We start from the raw sequence: 21,143 nt of genomic DNA, 5'->3' as shown, positions 1-21,143 counted from the left end.
TTGTTGTGGACGTATGACTCACAAGTGTAGCACCAGACTGAGAGGTCAGTGAAGCTCAGCACCATAGGGTGACCTGACACCTCCCCATGGGCCACCATGTGCTCGTTCACATAACGCCCACAGAGTACCTGAAACCAAATGAAAAAAAAAGTGCTTAAACTACAATAAGATTCATGTGTGATCTGTACAAAATAATGGTACTAATTAATTAATAATTGTGTGGAGTATTCAAACAGTTAAGGTCAGAAGGGGTCTCTCCCCACACACACACACACACACACACACACACACACACACACACACACACACACACACACACACACACACACCTTGTAGAACCTGCAAATTTTTTATTAATTTACCAAAATAAATAGGGATCATAGAAACTGCATATTATTTTTAAATTTAGTACTGACCTGAATAAGATATTTCACATAGAAGATGTTTACATATAGTCCACAAGACAAAATAATAGTTGAATTTATAAAAATTAGCCTGTTCAAGTTTACATACACTTGATTTTTAATATTGTGTTGTTACCTGAATGATCCACAGCTTTTGTTTAGTGATAGTTGTTCATGAGTCCCTTGTTTGTCCTGAACAATTAAACTGCCACTGTTTTTCAGATTCTTTCTTCGCTATTTCGGATTTAGGATTCTTTTTTCGTTCTTTCGGATTCTTCAGATCCCACAAATTCTTTGTTTTTCAGCATTTTTGTGTATTTGAACCCTTTCTAACAATGACTAGATAATTTTGAGATTCATCTTTTCACACTGAGGACAACTGAGGGACATATAAACAACTATTACAGAAGGTTCAAACGCTCACTGATGTTTCAGAACGAAAAACAATGCATAAGAGCCAGGGGTGAAAACTTTTTGAATTTGAAGATCAGGGTAAATTTAACGTATTTTGTCTTCTGGGGAACATGCAAGTATCTTCTGTAGCTTTTGAAGGGCAGTACTTAATGGGAAAAAAAAAAGATATTTAGGCAAAATAACAAAAATGAACACATCATTCTGTTCAAAAGTTTTCACCCTCTGCTCTTAATGCATCGTGTTTAAAACTTCTGTAATACTTGCATATGAGTCCCTCAGTTGTTTCAACCCTTTCCAACAATGACTGTATGATTTTGAGATCCATCTTTTCACACTGAGGACAACTGAGGGACTCATATGCAACTATTACAGAAGGTTCAAACACTCACTGATGCTCCAGAAGGAAAAACCATGCATAAGAGCCAGGGGTGAAAACTTTTGAACAGACGGAAAACGTGAAAATTCTTCTTATTTTGCCTAAATATCATGTTTTTTTATTTAGTACTGCCCTTCAGAAGCTACAGAAGATACATACATGTTTTCCAGAAGACAAAATAAGTTAAATTTACTCTGATCCTTAAATTTCAAAAGTTTTCACCCCACCGAACCTTCTTTAATAGTTGCATATGAGTCCCATCCTCAGTGTGAAAAGATGAATCTCAATATCACACAAACATTGTTGGAAAGGGTTTAAATACACAAAAATTCTAAAAATCCAAATAATTTGTGGGACTTGAAGGACTTTAACTGCAGGACAAACAAGAAACTAATGAACAACTGTCACTAAACCAAAAAACACAGCTGTGGATCATTCAGGTAACAACACAGTATTAAGAATCAAGTGTATGTAAACTTTTGAATAGGGTAATTTTTATAAATTCAACTATTATTTTCTCTTGTGGACTATTTGTAAACATCTATTATGCGAAATATCTTATTTAGGTCAGTACTAAATAAAAAAATTGCATTTTGTATGATTCCCATTATGTGGTCCAACAATTAACATTTTGCAGATTCTGCAAAGTGTATGTAAATTTTTGACCTCAACTGTCTATATGTATACGTGCGTTCCTACATTTTTCATTTTCATGCATGCTTAGTGAATGAGACCCACTGTGCAGCACTGTTGGCAGTGATGAGCTGCAACAGTTAACTTCATTCAGCACTCTGTAGGGCTGCTACATGAATGAGTTTGGCTCATCTAGGTGTTGTTTTTGCTGTGATTTTGAACATCATTAGCTGTCACCTTGTAGCAGTAGAGGCAGATCCAGTTTTCTGTATCACCTCCACACTCTTCACACGGCAGGAATACATCGATGCCACCCGCGGGCACCGGTTGCACTGACTCCAAGTGTGGGCACCATGGCAACGGGTCCACCGCATACATGGTGTCCTAGCAACAAGAGCCACATGATTAGATCACCACTCACATTAACAGTATCGCCCAGAGTACTGAATGACATGACAGAATGAAAACAGAATGAAAATCTAGCTGTCTGTTATTCAGTTACAGCAACATTCTTAAATTCAGCCAAATGCAAATACCTGACCCTACAAATAAACAAATATACATACATGGGTCATAGACGTTAAGATGTCCACATCAAAAGAAATTGACAAAAGTGATTTTATGTCCATAGAAAGCACATTAAATGTAAGTAAAGTGTGTACTTTTAAGGTTTCAAATAGGTTTTTGGAGAACAAAATGTCAAAATTTGGTTGAAATAATGTTACATTGTCATTCAGTGTAACACAATATTTAAATAAAAATTCAAACAGCATGCTTATTCTGACTTGTACATATTAAAATATATAAAAGAATAAGGGAGCATATTAAATTTTATTGTGTTTTAAATGAGTAAAAAAATCTTACTGACAAATGGCAAATTTTAAAAATGTAGAATTACAACTAATTAGTATTTGGGATATTTTTTTTTTGCTCAGAAAAACAAAAACAAAAATGCAATTAAATTAATTTTTTTTTTTTTCGAAAAAAAACAAACAAACCAACAATAATTTTTACGCTTAAACCCTTTTTCGTCTTTGAACCAAATACATAATCCACCCATTTAAAAAATATGTATTTTTTTTTATGTAAAATATGTATTATTACTACTACATAGTAATGCATTTTAATTGGTTGCGTATTTGTTAATTTTTTATAACTATTTATATTTATCATACTTATTTTTAATGAATAAAATACATTTTATTGTTTTATTTTTGTTTATATTACTTCTACATTGTCATGATATATCATTGACATGATATAATAAACACATGTACATATTTGTAATTTATTACTATAATTTTTAGAATATTATTTATTTATATTACTATGAACGTCTATATTATTAAATATAGACATACAAACATTTTTGTTTTATTTGTTTATATCACTATTACATTGACATATGTATAATAAACACATCCATATTTGTAATTTATTATTATAATTATTATTTATAATACTAATCATAGTATTATGTTTTTCTTATTATTACTACTATTAAATATCATATATACATACAAACATCATTAAATATCTATTTTAATCTCTCTCTCTCACACACTCTCTCTATATTTATATTAGATAAATAATAAAAATATTATAAATATTACTTTGTTTTATAATAATAAATACACACATATTAATTTATTATTATATTTATTACTTTTAATATTTATATTATGTATTTCTTATTTTTACTACTATTAAATATCTATAGCTATATATCTATCTATACACACAGACGCAAACATTTATTTATTATTTTTACTACTATTAAATATCAATTTTAATCTCTCTCTCTCTCTATATAAAACAATAAAAACTATTAAATATGCATTTATTTTATTGTTTTATTTGTTTATTTTAATACATTGACTTAATTAAATAATAATAATAAACACATACAAATTTGTAATTAGTTATTTATATATTTAATATTATTATTCACAACATTGTGTATATGTTATGTATATGTATATTATTTATTTATACGATTAAATATCTACATTAATACTAAATTTATACACACACACACACACACACACGTTGGGTTTATATGTTTTATGGGGACATTCCACAGGCGTAATGGTTTTCATACTGTACAAACTATACACACACACACACACACATACATATATATATATATGTATGTGTTTTGTTTTGTTTTTAAATGGGCCACATTTAACAGTTATGTTATGCTAATATTATACATTACCAAATCTGTGGCTTGTGCTCCAAAGACACATTCTAAAACTGACATCATAGTGGCATGACCACCAGCGGCCTCCATTACTGAGCTCTCCTGGTCATCCACGGCAGCTGAATTTCCAGTGACCACAGACTCCGGGATCGTCCGTTCCTGTTCAAGAAAGCATAATTGATGACCGCACACATTCCTAGTCACCAAAATATAGTGCTAATAACATTACGGAATGCTTACAGGTGTCTCTGTTTTTACAGGGGTAACCTCTGCATGCTTGTCCTCTCCAGCTCTGCCTTTTTCTGACTTGAGTTTCAGGGGTGAATCTGCCTCCCCGCCTGCTGAATCCCTCTGAGGGTTGGGTTTCACCTTTCGTCTGGCTCCTCCAATGGGGACTGATTCTGGGCTGGGGTTATATGAGGTACTCGTGTTGAGATTCAGAGAAAGCAGGTCCTTACTGAGCTTATCAAGGCCGGACTGCTCAAGATGCTGCGTTGCCTGTGCAGGACTCTGGGCAGGGGTGGATTGGCGAGGAGATTTCTTGCCCTTGCCTACCGATGCCCGCTTGCCTTTTGGTTTTGGAGATGGCAAAGCCAAACGAAGTGATTCTGGAACTGATATAAACACACAAACAAAAGCATGTTGTTTACATAATCATCCTGTTCTTACAATTCAATTCTAAAGGGACAGGACATGTGTCGTGGTACTCTTGTGAATGTGCATGTTAAAGACTGACACGGAAGAGAACCGTTGAATAAAGTTGTTATTTCTGTTTTCTTTGCTTATAAAAAGTACTCTTGTAGCTTCATAAAATTAAGGTTGAACCACTGATGTCACTTTAACTATTTTAATAATGTCCTTACTACCTTTTTGAGCCTTGAAAGTGGTAGTTGCTGTCTATGCAGGGTCAGAAAGCTCTCGAATTTCATCAAAATTATCTCAATTTGTGCTCCCAAGATGAATGAAGGTCTTACGGGTTTGGAACAACATAATAGGAAGTACACTTTTCATAGGGCTGGGTGATATGGCCTAAAAATAAAATCCTCGATTTTTTCATGCACTTATATCGTATACAAAAATATACAATTTTGAACACAGAAATATTAAATGATTTAAATAACTGAAACGATCTGCCAGCAGGTGGTGGTAAGACACTGATTTAATTACTGAATCATATCATTCATTTGATTCATTCGAACGGATGGTTCATTCAAGAATAAAGCAAGTGACTCTTTATGAATGGGAAATTGAATCATTTCACAAGATTCGTTTAAAAACGCACGTTCATTCATAAACGAAACACCGCTGTGCTTGAGTGGAGATGCGCAGCGGCTCAGCTGTGACTTGTTTCAGACCACTTTTGACGACGAAATAGAGCAAAATCAGGCAATAGTGTTATAGTCAGACAATGTAAGTACTGTAATGTAACAGGCTTGCTAGCAAGCAGCTTATCATGTCCCCTTAGTGACTCGCGTTATTTTACCAGAACGCGTTATGTTTTCCGTTCTCATTCTGAATAAATACATACTTTATTAAAAAATCGTGATACCTCGATTTAATAAAAAATTAAATCGTCTTAAAACATAAATTCGAATTAATCGAAAGAATCGCCCAGCCCTAACTTTTCGATATGCAAACTCACTCTGTATTCTCAGGGAGCTCCAGAAGGGAGCGTGTGCACGCAGGACATTGTTAATGGTGACAGTGGCGCTGGTCTTTGGAGGAGGCAGATGGTCTAGAAGTGGAGGAGAGTCTCCCAGCAAGATACTAGTGCACATAGACATCGACTCAGAGATGGAGGTAAGGTTATATCCTCCCTGTGGTGAAAAGGGTAAAAAAAACACAAGTGTAAGGGTAAGGCCTCTTATGCTTACCAAAGCTGCATTTATTTGATCAAAAATACAGTAACATAAAATGTGGAAAAAAAAAGTTTAGGGGTATCAATAGTTTCGGAAGGTACTGTATTTTAAAATGTAATTTACTCCTATGATGCAAAGCATTTTCAGCATAATTACTCCAGTCTTCAATGTTGTGACTTTGAAACACTCTCTAGATATTTATTGCAGAATAATCCACTGAAAAACTCAACTGTACAACACTATGCATGTGTGAGTGAATATAACCCACCTCCAGTATGACTAGCACTCTTCCTGCAGCCAGACTCATTAACTGATGGGTCAGTTGAGCGTAACCCTCTGGGGTCACCTGATACCCTCCTAACGGATCACCTCGTGCCGCATCAAACCCAGCAGACACCAGCACAAGCTCTGGGGCAAACTTGAACACAGACAACACTATTTAGTTAGTATGTAATGCCAAACAACATCAGGTAAAAACAAGCATGTGATGTGTTTTTACCTCTCTGGCTATCGGCATAACTATGTGATGGAAAGCCGCCATGTATTCTGGGTCCCCCATCTTTCCGCCACTCCAGGGGATGTTGACATTGTATCCTCTGCCTTTCCCCTGCCCCACCTTATCATAGTTAGCATCCTCCGAACTGGGGAAGAACGTCCCGTCCTCGTAGCGATGCAGGGAGATGTACAAAACACTGGGAGAACAGAGAGACACTTGATAGGTCAGCATTGTGATTGATCTCAAACAATGATATTTATAAATATGACAGCATAAAGAGGACATTAATAATGCAAACCCCTCTCATCTATCTACCCAAACAAAACAAAACTGCAAAAATAGGTAATTTAGGAACACTATGGTTATGATGCACCAACCATCACACTTCAGCACTGACTGTTTTATGAATGCAACTTTGTAAACAAGCTGTTACTGAATGATGTTGCAGTTAAATACTGTATGTGATCCTGTACCATAAAACCTTAAAGGTTTGGGTATATATGTAGCAATAGCCAGAAATACATTGTATGGGTCAAAATTGTTGATTTTGCTTTTATGCCAAAAATTCATTTGGATATTAAGTAAAGATCATGTTTGAAATAGTTGTAATGAAAAGCTCATTTATACAGCTTTCAGATGATATATAAATCTCAATTTTAAAAAAAGTTGATCCTTATGACTGGTTTTGTTGTCCAAGGTCACTTATGGATCTGACCATAAATCCATATCGTTAGTCATTAAAAATGAAAGAGGTTGGCCAATCTAACAAATTTGACAATGTGCATCGATTTGGTGTGTGTACTGTGTATATTTATTATGTATTTATAAATACACACACATGAATGGATATATTTAAAAAAATGTGTTGATTTTACATTATTATAAGAACAAAAATAGATACATGTAAATAATATTTTCAAAATGTATGTTTGTGTGTGCATTTAAATATATAATATAAACATAATAAATATACGCACAGTACACACATATTTTATGCAAACAAAAACTTTTATTTTGGATGCGAATAACCGCAGATAATCATTTGACAGTACTATTTTTATATATATTTCTATTTTGCTTTATTTTATATGCTAGTTGTTGTTTCAGTCATTTTTGTCCTTCAACTTTAAAGTTTTTCCTCTAAAAAAAAAAAAAAAAAAAATTCAGCTTTACCTAAATGAACAAAAATGACTTGTGATAGTTTTAGTTAACAATAACAGCACTAATCCAAACCATGTACTATATATGATTATGGTTGACTGGACAAACCTGTCATCCTCCTCAAAGATGTGCTGTGTGCCATTTCCATGGTGAACATCCCAATCAAGGATGAGGACACGCAGGGATTTGTGAGTGATGCTCTGGGCATAGCGTGCAGCCAACGCGGCCGTATTAAAGAAACAGAAACCACAAGCTGTGTCTTTCTCTGCATGATGACCGGGAGGACGGACTATGGCCACGGCATTTCTTGCCTACAGGACAAAAAAAAAAAAAAACAACTGAGGAGATCTGGTAACAAATTCAAGCAGTAATATTCTGGGATACAGTATACATGTTAAAGGGATAGTTCACCCAAAAATGAAAATTCTGTCATTACACACACCCTCATGTCGTTCCAAACTCGTAAGACGTTCTTTCATCTTCGGAACACAAATTAGGATATTTTGATGAAATCGAAGAGCTTTCTAAGCCTGTATAGACAGCAACGCCAAGGCCCAGAGTGGTTATAAGAACCACTGATTTCACATTTTTTTCTTACCTTTCTGGGCCTTGAATGTGCTAATTACATTGCTCTCTATGCAAAGTCAAAAAGCTCTTGGATTTCATCATAAATATCTTAATTTGTGTTCTAAAGATGAACAAAGGTGAACACGAGGGTGAGTAATTAATTACAGAATTAGCATTTTTGGGTGAACTATCCCTTTAAGAAGAGTATTACTCATAAAGAACAAAATGACATACCTGGCCTGTGAGTATGGCCTGCACAGAGTTAAAACATGAGCCAGCAGCCAGCAGGGCACAGGTGTAGCTCTCATTACTGATGTAGATAGAGTTGTAATCGTTTCCCAGTCGGTGCAGGTCTCTGGGTTTCATGTGCTCTGTATTCTTTATGGTGCTTATGTGCTCAGAACTAGCACAATAATGATAAATAGACATGAATTTAATTAAATGCAATGTGCAACATTAGTTTTAGTAAAAAAAAAATAAAAAAAAACACAAAATAATAATAAGGAAACATTAAGTATGCAAATGAAATGGAACGTTGTATTTTTTTTTCTCTCTACACTAAAGGATTAGTTCACTTCCAAAATAAAAATGTCCTCATAATTTACTCACCCAAAAATGTCATCCAAGATGCTCATGTCTTTCTTTCTTCAGTCGAAAAAAAAATTAAGGTTTTTGAAAACATTCCAGGATTTTTCACCATATAGTGGGCTTCAATGGGAGTCAGTGGGTTGAAGGTCCAAATTACCATTTCAATGCAAATTCAAAGTGCTCTACACAATGCCATCCAAGGAATAAGGGTCATATCTAGCAAAAAGATCTGTCATTTTCTAAATTTCTTTTTAATTCTATTTTTTTTTTTCAACCACTAATGCCTATCTTGCACTAGCTCGACTTCATGCATTACGTAATTATGCTGGAACGGTTACATATGGTTAGTTCTTCGTTTGTGTACTTTGGTTCAAAAAGGTAGGGTAGGGTGAAAAACTCATTTTCTCCCCCAAATTCAAAATCGCCCAACATCGTTGTTTTACCTTTTTTTGTAAAGGACATTTGACCTTTTTTGCACATTCGCTTTGTAAACAGATACTTCCAACTTCCATCATGCCTGACCTGTCCAACATAATGTGTGAAGTCAAGCTAGTGCAAGACGAGCATTTGTGGTAGAGACCTGCGCGGGACAGATTTTTCAGTCCCGCTCCCGCAAGAGTGTGTCCCGCGCCCGCAGAAATATATTTTATCTCGTCCCGCTCCCGCCCGCAACATTCATGTTTTGTCCCGCTCCAGCCCGCAAAAGCCCGCATAAAATAAATTTCAGTACATCGATTGAATTTACATGAAACAGTTCTGTAACATCTCATAAATTCCACTAGACCCCAGCATAAACGCTCTGGATAAAATATTTGTTATTTAGGCTAAGCATCAACATTCACAAACAACTGTTATTCTTAACAAAAAAGCAAACATGAGCTAACTGCGTGCATCCACGGCAGAATGCAAACAAACAAAGCTCCTTTAAAGCTGACATACGCGATCTCATAAAGCTCGTATAACACAATGGATATTATGCACAATTAATCTTTCATAAATATCTACACTTTGTGTGTTGCAATTCGTAAGCACGCAATATTAAGCACTGTGCAAAACTTTTGAGCAGTGAGTGGATTTTAACTTAAACACCACTGATTGGCGATGCGTTCCAGAAATCAGCAGATGTCTACATTGCTCACGCTGCAAACAAGTTTTAAATCGAAACTGACTATTCTTGCGCTTACTAATCATATTTATGTTGTTCTTGGTGCTTTTGCGCAATAGGTGAATAACAATTTTTTGTTTTTGGATATTTTAATGTTTAGATATTTCTATTTTGCGGGAGTCCCGCGAATCATTTTATTTTCCCGCATCCCGCACACACACGAATCTCTACCCGCCCGCACCCGCACTTGCCCATCAAGTTTTGTCCCGCGCCGCACTATGTTGCGTTGGGTCCCGCGGTACTCCCGCGGGATTGCAGGTCTCTAATTTGTTGTTAAAAAGGACATATATTGGTTTTATTTTCTAGATAAGACCCTTATTCCTCGGCTGGGATCGTTTAGAGCCCTTTGAAGCTGCATTGAAACTGCTTTTTGGACCTTCAACCTTTTGGCTCTCACTGATGTCCACTATATGGAGAAAAATCCTGGAATGTTTTCCTCAAAAACCTAAATAATCAGAATATTTCCAGAAGGGAACTAATCCTTTAATGTGGTCAATATTTATTTGCTTATTTGAATGTCACCTGTGACAGAGTGCCAGCTCTTCTTCTGTTGCCAGACGAGCAGGTATCCGAAGGCAACGGGACAACAGGCCCAACTCCTCATGTCGGCAAAAGATGCGTGAAATTCTCTGAGGGAGCTCTGGATGATGACTGAGGGAATCAATACATCCTCATCTTATATATTACATACGTAAGTAATCAAAACACACACAAAATGAGAAAACTGTCACTTTTCAAAGGGATACTGTGGTTTATGTTATTAATGCTCTCACCCATCCCACATGTTGTGATGAAGCATCATTCTCTGGTCATAAACTAGCCCAGTGATTGGAAAGGAAACCTTCACTTCTGAACACACTGGAGCGGGCAGGGGAGAGACATTGGACAAAGGACCACCCTCTGAAAATTAAACACACACATTCATAAGCCAAAGAAAATACACAAACCTGTCATTTTTTCTAGGGTGCCAGCTGTACCAAATCATTTTGAACAAAAATGGTGATGAATGCTTTCTTTACATTTAAAGATGACAAATGACAATAACATAATGTACCAATAAAAAAAATCAATGACCAATACATTTCCAGTGTTTTTTCCATTAATTTGTGATAAGGAAGGATTTTTAAAGATAATTTTATAGACTCTTTTATATATTTTTATAATAAATATTGAAAAAAACCAAAATCATTTTTCATATAAAAATCACAAGTTTCCATTGAGTCTTAATGTTTCTGCGTAAATACAATCTGTTTATTTGTAAATAATAACTCTTGTCTTTTAGTCATTCTTACCAAAAGTCTGAAGACTCTTCCAAAATGGATACAAGGCTGAGATGGTCTTTGAGATGGACTGAAGGGCACTGCAACAAAACATCAAAATAAAACGTGAACACAAACAAATGTAAGAAAACGTAGGCAGACGTGTTCCTCAGTGCACTCACCTTTCACTCGGCGCCCCAGGAGAGGTCAAGTGAGGGCAAGGGTCACCCAGCAGTGACCTCACACTAGCACAAACCCCCTCTGCTGTGGACTGGAGGTTATATCCACCCTAAAAGATAAAACACTTGGTTTTCAGCCTAAGGGAGAAGTTAAAAACAAAGATGATTTTGTTCTCTTATGGCATAATATGATCATACCTCAAGAGCCATCACAAGTCGACCCTGTGCTACACCTTTCAGCATGTGGGTCAGGATGGAGAAGCACTGTGGACTCGCTCGCATCTCACCCTAGACACACAAAACATTTTAAATAATATGGAAAGAGAGTTGAAAAATGATATTAGAGGGAATAAAGTTGAGTGTCTCACCTTTGGGTCACCGATCACAGAATCAAAGCCAGCTGCTACTAACACCAGCTGAGGCTGAAACTGTACAACATACATAAGAGATCAGTCATTAATAAACAATAAAACATTACAAATAAGATACTCAGCTGACTGATCTGAGAGGTGTACCTCATATGCCACAGGAAGCAGGAGCTGCTGGAAAGCTGTGACATAATCTCCATCCTCCATCCCTACCTGGAGGAAAATAAAAAGATCAGGCCACATTCAGCACCATCACACCACATATCGGTTCACATTTACTTCTACATGTAAATGTAAATTGTGACCCTGGACCACAAAACCAGTCATAAGAGTCAATTGGTTTATTTATATTTCCATTGATGTATGGTTTGTTAGGATAGACAATATTTGGCAGAGATACAACTACTTGAAAATCTGGAATCTGAGGGTGACAAAAATTCTAAATACTAAGAAAATTGCCTCTAAAATTGTCCAAATGAAGGTCTTAGTAATGCATATTACGAATCAAAAATAAAGTTTTGATATATTTACGGTAGGACATTTACAAAATATCTTCATGGAACATGATCTTTACTTAATAGATAATTTTATATATTTTTATAATAAATATTGAAAAAAATGTTCATATAAAAAGTACATACAAAATTATATGTATTTATTTAATTAAATGCACTTGTATGATTTTATTAATTTCTATGCTAATTTCAGACCTAGGACTGATGCTTGCACAGACATAAATGTATGTGTCTACATTTTCCATAATACAGGGTGAGATAACGGTTTTGAGTCTGTTTTGAGTCTTAATGTTTCTGCGCAAATACAATCTGGCAATCTAATCTGTTTATTTGTAAAGAATAACTCTTGTCTTTTGGTTAAGATATGACAATATTTGGCAGAGACAGAACTACTTTACTCAATATTCTAATGATTTTTGGCATAAAAGAAAAATAGATCATATTGATTCATACAATGTATTTTTGGCTACTTAAGACAGGTTTTGAGGTCCATGGTCACAATTCGGAGATCGATTCTGAGATCTTCCGAATGCATCGCGTTTCTCTTTGGAATTGTTTTCTCAGCAGATGGCGCTCTAATCTTTGCACACTCAAACGCTCACGAAGAGCACTTGTGCATTCGACCGAGTCGTGTAATTTAACTTCGGCTCAGAATGCTTTCATGACACGAGATTATTGTAAACACAGCCCACTGTCAATACCATGGTAATTTGCTTCAACTTTTCCGAATTGTATGAATGGTTATTTTACATTCAAGTGCATGTAAGGACTTGAAAACAAGCAGAGCACAGCTGTTTCTAAAGCAAGCAGTGCCATCTGCTGTACAAAACTAAGCTCAGAATCGATTTGAGAAAGAATTGCGATGCGTTCGGAAATCTCAGAATTGATGCTGAATCATTTCTCGATACGCAATGCTACAATTTATCATCCCATCCCTATTGGTTAATCCAGAGGTTCTCAACTCTGGCCCTCGAGGTCCACTTTCCTGCAGAATTTACCTCCAACCTTGATCAAACTCACCTGCCTGTAACTTTCTAGTAATGATGAAGAGCTTGATTAGTTTGTTCAGGTGTGTTTGATTAGGGTTGGAGCTAAACTCTGCAGGAAAATGGACCTCGAGGGCCAGAGTTGAGAACTCCTGGGTTAATCACTGGAAATGAGTCAGGTAAAAACTGAGTAAATTAGTGTGGTTTACCTTGTTCCAGGGCAGGTTGATATTGTAGCCCTGTCCTGCTCCTGAACCCACCGAACTGCTGTCAGACTCCTTGAGATGCGGCCAGAATGAGCCGTCTTCATATCTGTGCACTGAGAAATACAGCACACTGCCACACAGAAAGACAGAGAGAGTGTATTTACAAATGTGAGATATTCAGAAAGAATACATGTAATATGATGTTCTGGTACTTCAGATATGGACAAATTTACCTGGGATCCTCTTCAAAAATATACTGGATTCCCTGTCCGTGATGCACGTCCCAATCCACAATTAGAACTCTGAAGGAAGAAAAGAGTAAACCCCATGCAATAGATTCTCAAACCACAAGCTTCATTAAAGGGGATCTATTTTGCAAAAATCACTTTAATAATGTGTTTGAATACAGCTGTGTGGCTACAGTGTGTGAAAACAACCAGCCTATAGTGGTAAAAATCCACCCATTCATTTTTTTATAATCCCAATAAATCATAAACAATCTCTCTGGACAAGCGATTCCAGATTTCTCCCTACATACACATCATCATAGGGAGAAATCCCACCCATTTGTGACAATCTCTGCCTATTAGCATAGTCACAGCCCTGAGTGAGAAGCATCACTCTGCCATTACTGTTTTCTTGCTCTAGCTGCTGGAGATATACAATGTCAGCACCAAAGAGATATTACAAGTTTTGTGTTTTGGGATGCACCAATGAACATAGAGTCTTCATAGACTCCCTGAATCTCAGCCGCTGAGGACACTGTGGCTAAATTTCATTTTTCTAAGAAAATGTCCCAGAAAAAAAATCCATTATGTTTGTGCCAATCATTTTACACCGGAGTGCCTCACAAAAAAAGGGTCAGTTAACGCTGGATTTTTGCAAAGACTCTGAAAGAGGACTCAATTCCAGCGCATCGCATGCAAACTTTAGCTCCAGACAAATTACTGACTGACTGACTTTTAAACAGAGTACATTTTCTGTAAAGTAACAGGCACTGAAGAAAGAAAGCTCTGCCCCCTCCTGAAAAGGAGGCTGGGAACAACAGCTCATTTGCATTTAAAGGGCCAAACACAAAAACGGCGTGTTTTGCCTTATGCTAAAATAAAATAAATAAGTGGCCATTTTAACAAGCTATTAAAAATATCTGTTGGGTATTTTGAGCTAAAATTTCACATACACACTCTGGAGACATCAGAGACTTATTTTACATCTTGTAAAAAGGGGCATAATAGGTCACCGTTAAAGACAACATGAAACAGTGTTTGAAATACATTAAATAAAAATAAATGTAGGACCAGACTTTGAATTTGATTAGATTAATGGGTTAATTGGATTCATATTATTTATTAATACTTTCTGTCACCTATGCAGCCTTGGATAAATCAGTAAAAAAGATGTGACCCTGGACCACAAAACCAGTCTTAAGAAGCAGGGGTATATTTGTAGCAATAGCCAAAAATACATTGTATGGGTCAAAATTATAAATTTTTTCTTATGTCAAAAATCATTAGGGTATTAAGTAAAGATCATGTTCCATGAAGATATTTTGTAAATTTCCTACCGTAAATATAACAAAACTTAATTTTTACTTAGTGATATGCATTGCTAAGAACTTCATTTGGACAACTTTTAATGTGATTTTCTCAATATTTCAATATTTTTTGCACCCCTCAGATTCCAGATTTTCAAATAGTTGTATCTTGACCAAATATTGTCCTATCCTAACAGACCATGCATCAATGGAAAGCTTATTTATTCAAATTTCAGATTATGCATGAATCTCAAATTGACCCTTATGACTGGTTTTGTGGTCTAGGGTCACATATAATATAATATAATATAAATAATGAAAACTTTAGTAAACAAACATTTTTATTTCTTGATCAAATGTGCTCTAATGAATCGCTCAAAATGAGACTGGGAAAATTCATCAAGAATGGAAGTAAGGTCAATTTTATAATGTCCTTAATAAATAAAAGGTGTAAATCAAAGTGTGATGGTAAAGCAAAATGCCTCTTACCGTTTAACTCTATGCTGCTTCTGTGCGTAACGTGCTGCTATGGCCAGATGATTAAACATACAGTAACCGTTCATTTTATCTGCATGAGCATGGTGACCTGGAGGCCTGTGTGTATAGGGGTAAAAAACAAATAGATCAATGAATAAAATACAATATAAACTGAAAATACAGAAATATTAGAATTCCTGACTAGAACAGATGCAACAAAACCTGCTGATGGAGAATCCATTACGCAGCTGCGATGTCATCACTTTATCCACCAGCTGGAGAACTGATCCTGCCGCCAAACAGGAGGCGGCAAAAAATTCCTGGTGGAAATAATTCCACAAAATTAAAACCATGTTGTTTGGCAACCATAAACAAATAAACTACACCACTTTGGAAGAAGAAAAGATTATACTGATTATTATGTTTTAGTATTATCATTTTATTAAAGTAATAAGCCAAAAAAGACAGAGTGTTATAGTTATTTTAATTCATGCTAATGTCCTTTATTGTCAGTAATGGTGACTGTGACCCTGGATCACAAAACCAGTCATAAGGGTCAATTTTTTTTAAATGGACATTTATACATCATGTCAAAGCTGAAATAAATAAATAAGCATGCTTTCCATTGATGTATAGTTTGTTAGGATAGGAAAACATTTGGCCGAGATACAACTGTGTGAAAATAAAAAAAAATCGAAATATTGAGAAAATCGCCTTTAAAGTTGTCCAAATTAACTTCTTAGCAATTCGTATTACTAATTAAAAATTAAGCTTTGATATATTTATGGTAGTAAATTTACAAAGTATCTTCATGGAACATGATCTTCACGTAATATCCTAATGATTTTTGGCACAAAAGAATAAAATCTAATATTTTCACCTATACAGTGTATTTTTGACTATTGCTACAAATATACCGTGCTACTTAAGACTGGTTTTCTGGTTCACATATGGTCAATACTGATTTCATGTTCTGACTTCAAGATATATCTGGGCATGTACTGGAATAAGATTGGAATTGGAATAATAAGCACATATTAAATTCCATGTGATTAGGTGACTTACAGGATGCAGGTAGACAGAGTCGTATTTATCAGCAAGAGTCTTCAGCTCGTCCTCTGTCATTTTCTGTGTGGATTTCATTAGCTCTACATACTCCTTCCTATAATACACAAAACATTTCCCATGTGACATAAGATACTCATAAAACAAATCCAACATGATTAATGGTATCAATCTTGACTATAAACTTACGTATGAACAAGTAACAGCTCATCTTCTGACACAGCTCTGGCCTTAAATGCAAAAACAAATCAATTAAAACTCAAAGGCAAGAGAAATTCAACTAAAAACCTGTCAAAACCAACATCTCTACCAGAGTATACAGTATCTACCTCAACTCGTTCGCAGCGTCCCAGCAAACCTTCTGTCTCAAGAGTCTCCATCACAGTGCTCACTCTTGCTGGACATTCTGGGTGACTGCGAAAACAAAAACGTCCGACCCATTGTTACATAATAACTTTTATAAACCAACACTAAGTGAACAATTTGAAATGAGGTTAAGTATCAAGAATAAGTGCAACTTGTTTGGATTAAATCACTATAAATATTATTTCTATCCATCCTAAAGCATCACCTGGCATCCCAGAGGCAGTGAAAGCGAGTATAGGCGTCTATGTAGACGAGACCTGTTCCTGTTGCTTTAGTCTTACCACGAACATCCTAAAAAACATCCAAACAGCCATTTCAAAAGTACGTCATCTCTGAACATGCAATCTCACATTAATTAAAGAAAATGCTGCATGTGCATTTCTAAACATGTGCATTAGTGCCAACGATCGGAAAGCTATATTAAAATGTTACCCTGGACCACAAAACCAGCCATAAGGGTACATTTTTTTATAATTTGAGATTTATTATGTATCTGAAAGCTGAATAACCATATGTCAATATTTGGCAGAGATACAACTATTTGAAAATCGCCTTGTCCAAATTAAGTTCTTAGCAATGCATATTACTAATCAAGAATTTTGTTTTGAAAGTTTTGATATATAATTACGGTAGAAAATTTACAAAATATTTTTACTTAATCCTAATGATTTTTGGCATAAAAGAAAAATCGATAATTTTGACCAAAACAATATATTTTTGGCTATGGCTACAAATATACCTGTGCTACTTTAGACTGGTTTTGTGGTCCAGAGTCACAAATGCTCTTGCTACTTGCACTCTAAAGTAGTTAAGTACAGTAATGCCAGCTTTATGAAATAGTATGTAACCTACAGGACAAAGCAAGAAGTAATCAAAAAATAAATTGCGAGGAAAATTACATTGGTCTTCAAAAGAACATGCTTTTAATTTTTTTTGTGAAATATAACAGACAATTCTTGACAAGGTTTGTGAGAAAATTGTGTGATTAAGCATTTACCAAGTTTTGGAGTTCATTGCTCATCTCCTCCTCCTCTTTACTCCGATCCATTCTGCCCTTCCTCCGCGCCTCCTGTAGATTCCTCTTGTGATTCGGATTGTTGTTTTCTCTCTGGAGAGCAACAAAGGTCTTTTAGGGAGACTGCAGGCACTAGCTCCCACATCTGACATTTAAAAATGAGTAGAGCAGAGCGAGACACTGCGTAGATCAAGTGGGCAAACTTCAAGAATATTTGTGGATTATTAACCCCTGAATGAAGACACTCATGTGAACACTGATAAAAAGAGCAAATGATCAACACAAGATAAACTGACAGGTGTTGAGCACTCTTCTTAAAGGAGTACTTCATCCGATAATTAAAATATTATCACACCCTCAGGCCATTCATTATGTAGCTTAGTTTGCTGCTTCATCAGAAAACGTTTAGAGAATTTTAGCATTGCGTCACTCGCTCACCAATGGATCCTCTGCAGTGAATGGGTGCCGTCAGAATGAGAGTCCAAACAGCTGATAAAAACATCACAATAATCCACAAGTAATCCACACCTCTCCAGTCCATCAGTTAATGTCTTGTGAAGTGATAATGTTTGTAAAACACAAATCCATCATTAAGGCGTTAACTTTAAACCATCACTTTTGGCCAAAATACAAGGCTGAGATATTTGCTTAGAACTGTTTGCACTTAAACGGTCCTTGATCTGTGCATATTTTTCTCCTGATTCAGATGAGATGACTTTTTCACGATACATATTATGGATAGAGGACTTGTAATTTAGCCAGAAGCAATGGTTTAAAGTTAAAAATCTATAATCTTATTGATATGTTTCAGCACTCAGCTGTTTGGACTCTCATTCTGACGGCACCCATTCACTGCAGAGGATCAACTGGTGAGCAAGTGATGCAATGCTAAATTTCTTCAAATCTATTCGGATACAGAAACATATCTGGATCTCAAATGGCCTGAGGGTGTGTACATTTTCATTTTAGCTGTTTCTTTAAATGGTTAACATGAATGTCTTCTGGCAATGAAATATCAACAGTCTCTCACTTTGGTTTCAGGTGTTCCTCTTGTTGATCGAGTAGAACCTTTGGAATCTGGAACAGGATCCATCAGTGGAGGATTTCACAGATCCACACCACAAACCTGGAGAAGAAAGGATGAAAGGTGCTCAAAACATCTACATCAAATGCAAGATCCTTTATATGGATAGAACTATTAATTCAATAATAAATTAGAGGTTATCCCAAATGCTACACTTATTTCATATACAGAATAAATAACCCATACATTTGCTGTTTTGGTTGTGGCTATAAAATGCAGTGTATAGCAGTTTATAACATGACAGGTGTTTATATCGTATTGTTTATTTGACAAAAACATAATAATAATACCACATATAACTAAAAGAAAAAGTTACGAAATAAAAAAACAGACGAAATTCAAATTCAAAATCAATAGCAAAGTATTTGCACATTTAATGAGATAATGAGAATCAAAACTGAACAACTGAAAGAAAAAGTGACAGATGTCTCAAGAATGTACAGAACAGGTTTTACTTACTGCTTTCAGAAATGAAGATATGAACAGACTTGCTGTCAGATTCTTATGCCGTTGACAAAACCACTCTTTGAAATTCAGATATTATATTAAAAAAGACCAATGTGCCAGTCATTGGAGTTTCAAGCTGTCTGATTTCCTAAGTTTCCGTGCCTGTTGTTATTCTCTGGGCTGGATATAAAAGTGGAAAATTAACGTAGCAAAATGGGGACCGCATAGCAAATACAACTGTAAGTTCAGTATTCACTAGAAAGGGTACGAGGAAAGCCCCAAAAAATTTTTTGTTTGGAAATGCTAACGGCTAACACGCCCAACTGTGCAGAGCAGTAGAAGCGAACATGTCTCTATGAACTGTTTCCTATGAGAAATAAAGCTGTTCATGCTCTAGGGGGCGCGTGGAGGCTCAGACGTCTCACACTTATTTATGAATATTAAAAAATAAATCAAATCAAATCGTTTCTGACATACAAATTTGAAAAAAATATTAATCTATATTAAAATATATATATAAGTATCTATATAAAAAGGTAATTTCCAGTAAGTAAAACACAGACGACTGTGATTGGTCCGTTCTTAGCGTTGATATTTATTTTTTCACCTGAATAACTAAACTGCAAAACCTGGTCCATTTAATTGAGAATACCAGTATACAACAGTAATATAATTAAAACACAAGTCGTACACAGCGCTTTCTCGTCGCTACGTCGCCGCCCCCTTTGTGACTACGCTTTTTACGTTAACTACCATTCTTCCCGTTTATTTTTCTACTAGGCGCGCAAGCTGGCGCACTGAAATTGCGTCATTAACGCACATCGCCTTCTCGCTGCAGTCGCTGCTGTAACGCTGGAGGTCAGTGTTGCGTATTTACCAAACGTTCACAAGAAATGTTATGATTATGATATGATAAAATTGTTAATTCGCCTGATACGAGAGTTTACATGTAATAAAATTGTCAAGTAAAGATTCAGATATATAACTATGCTCACAGTTTACAAATATACCCTCGTTCTTTTTTAGTATTATTATTATTTTTTGTCTTTTTTTCCCCTTTTAATTTTAATTGTGAGTGGTCAGGGGGGATGGGGATAGAAAAATTAGTAAAAAACAAAACAAAAAAACAAATATATTTTTAAATACATTTGCTAAAAAAATAAATTAATGATAATTTTTTATATGTATTATATATCTAACAATGCAGTACTTTATTGAGTACAAAAACATAATAATTTAATGTAATAAAAATGTTTTCCAAATAATATTATAAATAATAATAACAATTGTAAATAAAAATATATATTTTTCTAAATATAGAATGAACAATAAATACCATTCTTCCATATTCATTTTTCTACTAGTAAAAAATTAGAAAAATGAGTAAATAAATTGTATTTGATCAAACTAAAATAATAAATTTTATTAAAATAATAAACAAATTATATATATATATAATTTTAATACAATTTATTTTTTTGTTTGATCAAATACATTTTTTTTACTCATTTTTCTAATTGTTTTACTAGTAGAAAAATTAATGGTAAGAATGGTAGTTAACGTTTTCCAAATAATATTTTACACATTATTTATAATAATTATACGTATTTAATTTTTTATAATAATAGAAGCGTTAACTCTTCCCATTTACTTTCCTACTACTAAAACATTTGAAAAATTTGAAAAAAAAAAAAAAGTACTAAAACATTTCATCAAACAAAAAATACAGTTGATTAAAATAAAAATTAATTATAATTATATATATACAAATACATC

The 21,143-nt window shown here is 34.9% G+C and overlaps 1 protein-coding gene across 1 annotated transcript in view; it reads right to left on the bottom strand.

The window, feature by feature from the left end:
* Positions 1-19,681, bottom strand: part of hdac6 (histone deacetylase 6) — a 20,581-nt gene extending 900 nt beyond the window's left edge. Inside the window, exons 1-27 of the mRNA XM_073818669.1 lie at positions 19,380-19,681; positions 18,867-18,962; positions 17,819-17,929; positions 17,027-17,112; positions 16,785-16,869; positions 16,645-16,685; positions 16,456-16,552; positions 15,613-15,710; positions 15,403-15,507; positions 13,613-13,681; positions 13,383-13,509; positions 11,820-11,885; positions 11,673-11,732; positions 11,503-11,592; positions 11,308-11,414; positions 11,159-11,226; positions 10,640-10,766; positions 10,389-10,517; positions 8,348-8,516; positions 7,655-7,857; positions 6,389-6,581; positions 6,158-6,307; positions 5,673-5,847; positions 4,271-4,644; positions 4,046-4,189; positions 2,065-2,211; positions 1-128 (exon numbers count right to left, since the gene is read on the bottom strand). The exon at positions 1-128 is cut by the window's left edge and continues 1 nt beyond it. Of these exons, the coding sequence (XP_073674770.1) occupies positions 1-128; positions 2,065-2,211; positions 4,046-4,189; positions 4,271-4,644; positions 5,673-5,847; positions 6,158-6,307; positions 6,389-6,581; positions 7,655-7,857; positions 8,348-8,516; positions 10,389-10,517; positions 10,640-10,766; positions 11,159-11,226; positions 11,308-11,414; positions 11,503-11,592; positions 11,673-11,732; positions 11,820-11,885; positions 13,383-13,509; positions 13,613-13,681; positions 15,403-15,507; positions 15,613-15,710; positions 16,456-16,552; positions 16,645-16,685; positions 16,785-16,869; positions 17,027-17,112; positions 17,819-17,929; positions 18,867-18,929 (3,212 nt within the window). The 5' untranslated portion in view covers positions 18,930-18,962; positions 19,380-19,681. The remainder of the gene's footprint in view (positions 129-2,064; positions 2,212-4,045; positions 4,190-4,270; positions 4,645-5,672; positions 5,848-6,157; positions 6,308-6,388; positions 6,582-7,654; positions 7,858-8,347; positions 8,517-10,388; positions 10,518-10,639; positions 10,767-11,158; positions 11,227-11,307; positions 11,415-11,502; positions 11,593-11,672; positions 11,733-11,819; positions 11,886-13,382; positions 13,510-13,612; positions 13,682-15,402; positions 15,508-15,612; positions 15,711-16,455; positions 16,553-16,644; positions 16,686-16,784; positions 16,870-17,026; positions 17,113-17,818; positions 17,930-18,866; positions 18,963-19,379) is intronic.
* Between the last annotated feature and the right edge of the window lie 1,462 nt (positions 19,682-21,143).

The sequence above is a fragment of the Garra rufa genome, chromosome 15 (genome assembly GCF_049309525.1).
Source record: "Garra rufa chromosome 15, GarRuf1.0, whole genome shotgun sequence".
NCBI classification, from domain to species: Eukaryota; Metazoa; Chordata; class Actinopteri; order Cypriniformes; family Cyprinidae; genus Garra; species Garra rufa.
Note: the sequence above shows the minus strand (reverse complement) of the source record. Positions and strands in the feature narration are given on the sequence as shown.